General features: G+C 40.1%; 1 protein-coding gene across 1 annotated transcript in view; it reads left to right on the top strand.

Moving 5' to 3' along the window:
• Positions 1 to 1,587, top strand: part of UBE2K (ubiquitin-conjugating enzyme E2K) — a 24,735-nt gene extending 23,148 nt beyond the window's left edge. The window contains exons 6-7 of the mRNA XM_009574169.1: positions 847 to 975; positions 1,316 to 1,587. Coding sequence (XP_009572464.1) covers positions 847 to 975; positions 1,316 to 1,390 — 204 coding nt within the window. The 3' untranslated portion in view covers positions 1,391 to 1,587. The remainder of the gene's footprint in view (positions 1 to 846; positions 976 to 1,315) is intronic.
• Positions 1,588 to 9,078: the final 7,491 nt, after the last annotated feature.

Here is a 9,078-nt window from a genome sequence, read left to right on the forward strand (position 1 = left end):
TACAAAAGACTTAAACTTGATATTACATACAAAAGCTGCTAAAACAGGAAACTCATCTTGCTTTTCTGAGTACAATTTATGACAGATGACCCACTTTCTAGGCTTTTGAGTTCTTGGCGCAGGCTGAAAACTCTCTGTGATAAGGTCCATTCTGTAGTTTATTAGAAAACTTGTTAGTGACGAGATTGGTGCAAAATAATATTTACATACCCTGCATGATTTTTTTTTCGTGGTAAATAATAGCTTGCATGAAAAGAGTTGCAGCTTCCTAGATTTTTGCACATGCTCATCCATTTTTCAGCCTTTCTTTTGTCACATGCACTATCAATATCCTTATTCTCAGGAGGAAGCCTGGTAGTAAAATGTCAGCCCTGACTGAAAAACTGCGGACCTACTTGCAGTGTATAAAACTAGGCATATTTTTAAGTGATCAGAGAAATACATTAGAGTAGTATGCAGTATGTACCTTCAGGAGATGTTAACACAGGGATAATTTGTGCTCTGCCACACTGAATATAAATTTTCAGTAGCTGTGCTAAATATAGCTACTTCACTTTTGATTACTGCAATTGAGAGCAGTACCTGATTGTACACATAAAATACCTATAGTGCGTAATTTAACCTAAAGGCAAGCACATTAAATCAAATGCTTGCATAGGTTTACTTCTATGTGTAATCCTCACCTCCAAATTTCATTTCAAAAATAGCAGTGTGATCAGTGTGAAACACTGTTGAAGATATTGTAGAAAGAATGACAGATTGGAATCTGCCGTATCATCTTGCTTTTTTGTTGGATTGCTGAGTTGATTTAACTTTCCCCTTCTCCCCCTTCTCTCTTTTGTGTAGTACAAACAAAATCCAGAAATGTTTAAACAGACAGCTCGACTTTGGGCACATGTGTATGCTGGAGCACCAGTTTCTAGTCCAGAATACACCAAAAAAATAGAAAACCTTTGTGCTATGGGCTTTGATAGGGTAAGTATATATAACTTAAATGTTTTTCAGTAGCAACAGGGCAAGTATGTGTGTATAAATACAGGGAGTCATTAGTATACTAAAGTAGACTTGCTGCTTCTATGACCTTCTGTAGGTCTAATCATTCTGTTTTGCTAACTATTTTTAAGAATCGGAGTTCTAAAATACTATGTTACTAGTAAATCTTGTGAGCTACCCCTGCCTTTTTTGAAACAATTTTTCTATAAATTATTAGTTAGGATTTAACAAATGGTAAACTAACGTGTTGTGATTAATCTGTGAACTTTTCATTCCACTCCTCGGAACTGAAAATATTATTGTTTTTGTTTTCTCATTACAGAATGCAGTAATAGTGGCCTTGTCTTCAAAATCATGGGATGTAGAGACTGCAACAGAATTGCTCCTGAGTAACTGAGCCATGTAGAGAGAGCTGCTTCAGTAGTCCAGCTTGCCCCTTCTGGAGGAGCATCACCATCTGTTATTTTTAGGATTCTATATAGATTCTCTTTTAAAACTGGCACTCTTGCCTGATGATGCTATCTAGGCACTATTGGAGACTGAAAAAACCGCTCTGTAAATAAAGCTAATTAAACGTCTGTGTAAATTTAAAAAGGGGAAATACTTTAATTTTTTTTCTTACTAAATATTGTAAAAATTCTTTGAGCTCAGCTAAAATAATGGGGGAAAAACATGCCTACTTTAGTGTTTAGCAGTGTGACGAAGACTAGCAGGAACTTGCTTCAGGATTTTGATTTAGTAATTCAGAAAGCAACATTTTTGAATGTTAGTCATCAAAATTGTTGGTGCCACTCATCACAGCTATCTTACTGTTTTTAACATGGATCCTATGTGCCTGTGGATTGACCTATAGTTGCATGCTTGTACTTAATAGACATATTAGGTAGGGTCGCTGAAGAGAGCACCATTGAAATATTCGAGTGTTCTTGTAACTTTTTTCCTGAAAGACTTTCAGGACTTACCCAAAGTTCCAAATGGTGACCTATTCAGAACCGGTTTCTTTCTAGCTTGTTAATTGGGAATCCTGATTCTCCTCTCCCTTACATCACACAGCTGAAAATCCTCACTAGATTATGTTTCATCATCTGTGGGTATTATGTGTGCCATTTACAGTAGTCTAGGCTCCCCTTTAAAAAAAATATTTTGAATTATCAGTAATGATTTTCATCCATCATGTTTTCTACACAATCTCGTAAGGAGTATGCCTCGATATAGCACAAAAAGATGGAGCTGTTTTTCTTTCCTTTTTTTTGTCTTAAATAGATCTAAAATGTTCTTCAGTACATTCTGGATAATATTATTTCACTGGGTTTGAAGGAGGAGAAAGCTTGATTCTCTAGTGTACTGAGAATTAAAAAATTTTTCTTTGAGTACTTGATATGATGCAATCAGCTGTTTTTTGCAGCGGTTTTCTAGCTTTATTTTTGGCTTCAATTTAAGGATTGCTTACCAGGTACTTTAAAATTTATCCTTGCTTGCATTTTTCTCTAGTTGACACATGGAGGCTGTGTTGGTGTTTTTACTGTACATACTTCAAATGCACATAGAAGTAGAAGTGTGTTCTCAGTTTAGCTTTCTTTTGGATTGATGTTTCTGATAAACAAGAACTGAAATCTTACCTTGGCTTGTACATACAGTCAGTCTTTTTATTCGTATTAAAACGACATTTCATCCTGAGTGCAAAAGCTTGAAAATTATTAGTTTTGCAATTTCAAACACTAGTACATCTATTTAAAGAGAGCTGTAATGTCTTTGTGAATATGATGCTAACTTCTGAAAATATATCTGACAAGGAAGTTCAGAGAAATCCTGAGACTAGAGAGTGGGGATTGTGGATAATGAAGTACTGTATAAGTCATCTTTTCCATGACTGTTTTTTCTCCTAAACTGTGGATTAATGGGGCGGGGGTATATATGTCTGTCTGGGGTTTTTCTGCAACTATGAAGTACAAGTTGGAAATAGATTCACACTTCATAGACAGTCTGTTTATAAATCATACTAGAGGAAATCAGGAACATTATTGTATCTGTTAAATATCTGGAGCATAGTGTAGGGTAACAGAACCAGAAAATAGAGCTGTGGAGACCTAGCTAGTTCAGGGACTGTACTGCTCTGTCTGATGTGTCCAAACTTAAAATATTTCAGGGCACAGACACTAAATACTTTGAACTCATATCAGTGCAATACTAAATGCATTTGCTTAGTCTTTATACTTACTGCTTTTTAAGGTGTAGTCAGTGATCAGTTTTCTTGGGTTTTCTTGAGTTAGTGTAAATCATTTGCAATGATGCCAAAGGAAATGAGTTGGTTTGTCTTTCCTTATATTTATTTATTTTTTTAACAAGAAGCTGCTACTGTTCAGCTGGTTTGCTAGGTGAAAACCAGGGATGGTAGGAAACTGGCAAAATGCCACTTGTGTTAATCTCAAGTTGCTGTCTTTTCTGTTATACAGGCTAAGAACTTCTTGATTACATCAACACCTGTTTTTTTTACCCTGGTGGTAATTATAAATTGCTGACTACTTTCCCTTGTTCTTCGCTGCTATTTATCAAAAGAACGAACTTGGAAATCATTGTTGGAGGCATAAAACTTCTCAGTTACGGGCTTCTGAACGTGTCTTTTGATAAGATTAGTCTCCTAAGAACAGCAGGTTTTTCCAACAGTATGTAAAGGGATGAAGGAAGCCAGGGAAAGGGGGAGGGGGAGAAAAGAGGAAATGGTTCTTAGGTGAGCATGGTCACCTCTGAAACAGTGTCCTGTTAAGCTTTACTTCTCATGAAGTTGCCTCATTTTCTTCTCTACAAGCAAAACGCTCGTCTTCCCCTTTCCCCTTATGTATAGATGTTGGATACTGGGTTTTGCCCTCCGTCTACGTGCTTGATAGCAAAGATATCTTGATGCTAGCTCAGGTGCTGGCAGGAGGGAAGCTTCTCAAGAAGTGAGCTGGGAAGAAAACATGACCCAGCATTAAGGAGACATCTGTGGTCTGAAGTCCTTCTGAATTTTGGCATGCGAGTCCTTTATAAGGAATGTTTTTGTATTCTTGGTAATTATCAGAGTTGAATATAGGGATAATGTTGTACGAGGTTAGTTTAACTGCAGCTGGGGCTGAGCCCTAGGAATTTTGCTGTTACTGTTCGGTTTATCATTGTGAGTTTGTACATACAAAATGGTAGTTCTGTTTTCTGTATGACTGAACATCGCTATATTCAGGGCCCTGTGCATTCACAGACGTGGAGTTGCCATGCAGTCCACTACAGCTGCGGACTCAGGCTGCACATTTACCACTTTCTTACAACAAGAACATAAAACATGGGTACAGTTGCTTTCTAAGGACAAAAAAATCCTGCATTGTCTTCCTCTATCGTGTAGGAAGACGGCTTGAAACAGTAATTTTGAAGTCTAAATGGCCCCATTTTTCTAAACAAGGTATTGGTAATGACGCTTACTGATTGCCAGAGCATGTCAGATTTCACTGCTGAACGTTTTAACATGCATCCAGCAAAGTGGTTTATCCCTTGTTTGTTTTGTTGGTGGGGAACAAGAAGCTCCTATCTCATCCAGTTCCTCAAAGAGTAAAGTACAGCTTTGTTCAAAGGTAGAGAAATGCCCTTTCCTGTTGCCAAAAGCCTCCGTTTTCCCGTGAGTGCCAAAAGCCCTGGCTGTATCCCACCCCCACTCACCAAATTCACAGCTTCCTCCCGTTTCTTCTGCGAACAAGCTGTGTTCTCAGTATGACAAACTGGTACATTTTGGAGAAAAAACTTAGGAACATATCCTTCTGGAAAGATGTGGCACTTAGTGCTATTCATTCTGCATATTCCAAACTTTAATTATTTTTTTTTTTTAAAAAAAAAAGCTTGCCACAGAGTACATGGGGCCTTGACTATAATTGGTTCGGTAGTAGTTATCCGAGCAATTAGATAGTAATGGTGTAGGAATATGTCTCGGGGTTTTTTAATTATCATTGTATTTAACTGTTTTCGAAGTAAATTAGTATTGGAACACTGACATAAGGAACATAGGATCTTTTTTTGTGGTTGTCTGAAAGGAGGAATTAAATAGCCAGGAAGAAGCTTACCTTGTAACGCCAATCTGCATTATATGGTGTGGGTAACGGAAACATTTAAACTATGCAAATTTAAGCTTAACAGCTGTGAATCAGACTAGGCACTTCAGAGCATATGGATTGCTTATTTAATTGGGGAAGGAGGGGGGGGAATCAAAACACAATTTCAAGCAAGAGCTTTTGTTTACTGCATTGGTCATATACTGTGAAGTGTTCCATTTTCAGCGCAAGGGGAAACCTAACTGTGCTCGTCCCTTGTTTCCTTCCTAAATACCGACAAAAGCTAGCTTAGACTTGGAGGCTTGCCCAGAGGGGGAAATGTTAAATAATTTAGCAGTGAAAGTTAGTTTTACTTAATGTCTGCTGATGAGCAGACACAACGAGAAGATGAGGTGTCCTCTCCTGCTATGTTTTGTTGATAGAGTTGATGAGAAGCATCGCGATGAGCGTGGCCACTGATTTGTGTCAGGTGGTTGGTTTTGTATGGTTTTGATGAGCAATTGGCTCGACAACAGATAGCGAAAGCGCGTTTCATCATACCGTCTGTTGCGCCGCAGAACTAAAGCGTGAAAGTAAAGGTGCTCATTGGGTGCCTAAAGCTTTTTCTGGGAAGACTGTATAGATGTTTTCACTGTTACCGTCCGCATTTTCCAGGCACAGCTTTCTCCTGTGGCTAGGCAAAGGGGCAATCGCTTCTTTCTTGATAGTTTTCTGATCTATTCCAAACCCATCAGTAATCATCTAGCTCGCTCTTCCCGTTTGTGGTATTGGCGTCATCAGCTGATTCATCATCAGACTCACAAGACCAACTGTCGTTAACGCATTTTGCTTCTTGCCTGGTTATTCCAGCTGCAGTGCTCTGTAGGTAGCAACTCGACTTCAGATTTGTTCTCTCTGGACAAACTCTTGCAAATCATTTGCACTGTACTGTGATGTGATGTTCCTTCTCTGCTGTTACCTGCTTTGTAGGCATCAAAATAGCTAGCTGATCGTTTATGGTGCTGAGCCATTCATCGATAATGTAAGTTAAGATATATGACTCAACAGATGAGGAAATGTACTGTGAAAATGCTGTACTTGTCCATTTTACGATTTGCGGCAACTGCTGGTGCTCTGTTGTGGTGTATGAAGGAGGCTGCCATCATACGAATGCTGATGTCAACTATTGAAGAACCCTGCTTTTCACTTACCTTTTCCATCCTAAATTCTGACTTTTCTAATTAAAAAAAAATTACCAATAAAAAATATCGCAGGAGGTTGGTTCCTGAGCATCGGACTTCCTGTACAGGAGGAGCGGGTGGGCTGGAATGCAGCATCAGTGTTTTTTGTCTTGAAAATAAAAACTACACAAACACTTTTGTACACAAATAATTTTTTAAATAAACACACATTTTAAAAGATGTTGATTTTCACTGGGAATGCTTAACAATAAATGCATGTTTCCCTGAAAACAGTTTTCATTTTATTTCTGGTAATTCGAATTGTTCTGAGATTACAGGGTATACTGCCTCCATGTCAGTAATGAGAGAGAAAGGGATGATCATTTTCATGATGCACATTAAAAATTTTTGAAGAAGAAAAAAAAAAAAAGCTGTGTACTGAAAGTGTGTTATTTCAACTAGGACTGCCTCATGTGATAGCCTAAGAAATCTGTGTACATGTACACCATCTCGTGTCTCCTTTCAAAGGCTGTATCTGAAGAAACAAAGTCGGTAACTTGTAGGGGAAAAAGTTTTCTTTGGTTTTTCCGGCATCACTCATGTTCATCTCATCTTTGTGCATTTTAAACTACGTACTTCATATAAACTACAGCTGGTTCTTGCAGGGGGAGGTGACATCCTGTTGGGTAATAACACTGCCCTGTTTCTCAGCTGAGGAGAATCTAGTAGAGGTGATGACTATGGATTTGTTTGCCACCAGTACATACCATTCACTTTTTTGGCATATGTCAACATTTGTTAAATGGAGTAAAGCAGTTTGAAAGATAGCGTCTGCCCAGCCAAAGCAACGAGCAGTGAGTTTGCGGTGAAGCTGGTTGTAATACTCTGTTTCAGATCTATGTCCCATCTTCAGGTGTGTGTGTGTGTCCCTGGGCGGGTTTTGCAGGTTTCCAGGCAGGCTCTACCAGATGTGATAGTGCTGTGCAGCTTTGCCATGTGAAAACAGTGGTGTAAGGGGGATTTTTTTTTTTTTTTTTTTTTTTTGTGGTTTAAATTTACTGTCATCAGGAGCTATGTTGTATTGTGGTACCTGATTCATTAAGAGGGGCGAGGGAGAGGGAGCACTCCCCAGCCCTTCTGCTGCGGATGGGGGCTTCTTCTCTTAGCCTGCCCATTAATTTAGAAAAAAATTTTTTTAAAAATCCATATTCCCTTGTTCTTGTAGTTAGACACTACTGTGACATGAGTAACTGAGAGCTGCTTTATACTAAAATACTTGCAAAGTTGCCCAACAGCCTTGTCATTTCTTCCAGCACCCCAAAACTGGAAGGGAGTTCACAATTGAAATGGACTAATAGTGCTTCCTCGCTCGACTCTCATGTTAATTTTCTGTTTCAATAGCTGTAATACTGACACGTTTAGCTCTCAGGCAGGTAACTCTGATACTGCCAATACAGCAAATCCAGGATTTTAAATTGTTTTAAGGTCAAGTCTGGGTCTGAATCTGGAGCACCCGTGTCTGGTATAATGTCAAATAAATTACATTGCTTCACTTAGTGGCTGCTTTGTGTTGAAATATGTGAAGTCTTAGGTGGGTTTGTGACAGCCTGGTGTAAAATAGAGGGTAATGGGCTGGGATGGTGAGGAAAAAATGAGTCTGGCGTTGCTGGGGGCAAGGTGGGAGAGGAGCTGTTTTGTGCTGATGTTGTCTGGGCCACCAGACCCTTCAGTGACCCGAGTCCTCGGCGTACAGCTGCCTTTGCTTGCAGGTGTGGTGCAGGGCATGGGCTCATGGCCCCCTGCTCTTACAGTGGGTGGGAAAAGGGACCGTGCACAGCGAGCGCCTTGCTTTCCTCTGCCCCGGTCTCTTCCCTTCCTCAGTCGTTCCCAAAATGACTCTTCTCACAGCTGGCAGTTTAAGAACATGATAGGTGGCAAATAGTCAAGGCTCCTGCTGATCCTGTTGGAGAGGTTTGGGAAGTTCCCTGCAGCCAAGCTGCATTGCTGGGTTGTGGGAGCAGCCCTTGCCTGTTTCAGGGCAAAGCCGTCCGTCCCCATTTTAAACATCTACCCACTGCATGGGTGCAGCGTCAATTATGAGGGTGGCTTCCTTGAAGCAGGAACGCCTTGCTGGTCACAGCCCAAAAAAAGATGAGCCAGTTATGCTTCAAGGTGGATTTTGGTTCAAAAAGCAGACCTAGAACTGGCTGGTCCCATTTCATGCTGCAGTGAGGGATAGTCTGGCAGATAAGCATTTTTTTGAACCAAGAACACTGGAAATAGTGTTATTGCCACAGGTATAAATTTCCCTGAACGCAAGGCTGAAGAACAAACACCAGACACGGAGTGGGTCCCAGGTGTCCCTGGAAGTGGTGGCCAACACGTCTTCACGTCGCTGTGAGAAGCTGTGTCGGACATGAGGTGGTTTATCTGTGTGGAAAGTGGTTTAAAGGATCTGAAGTTGTCATTTCAAATGGAATGAAAACCCTTTGTGTTTATGGCTTTTACTGTTGAAGAGGAAACTCTGAGAAATGAATCCTGTGTATGAACTTCCCCGAGGCCAATGACCTGCTGGGATGGGGGCAAGGGGGAGGGATGTTCTCCCTCTTTTGCTTGGCATGCACATTCCCCATTATAGCATCTTCCACATTCAAGTCCTTCAATGGTCTGAACCACATCAAAAATGCCAGGAGTAAACTCTCTAGACCATACTTGTCAGAAGAGAGAGCTATTTGGAAGTAGACATGTATGAACAAAGCAGTTACCAAAAGTTCACTGAGTCAGATGATGCCAAGGTTGGGGGGGAAAAAAAAAAACCCTGAACCCAAAAGGTTCTTAAGAACAAAGAGGGAAAG

This window comes from Fulmarus glacialis, unplaced genomic scaffold (assembly GCF_000690835.1).
Source record: "Fulmarus glacialis isolate BGI_N327 unplaced genomic scaffold, ASM69083v1 scaffold5160, whole genome shotgun sequence".
Classification (NCBI taxonomy): Eukaryota; Metazoa; Chordata; class Aves; order Procellariiformes; family Procellariidae; genus Fulmarus; species Fulmarus glacialis.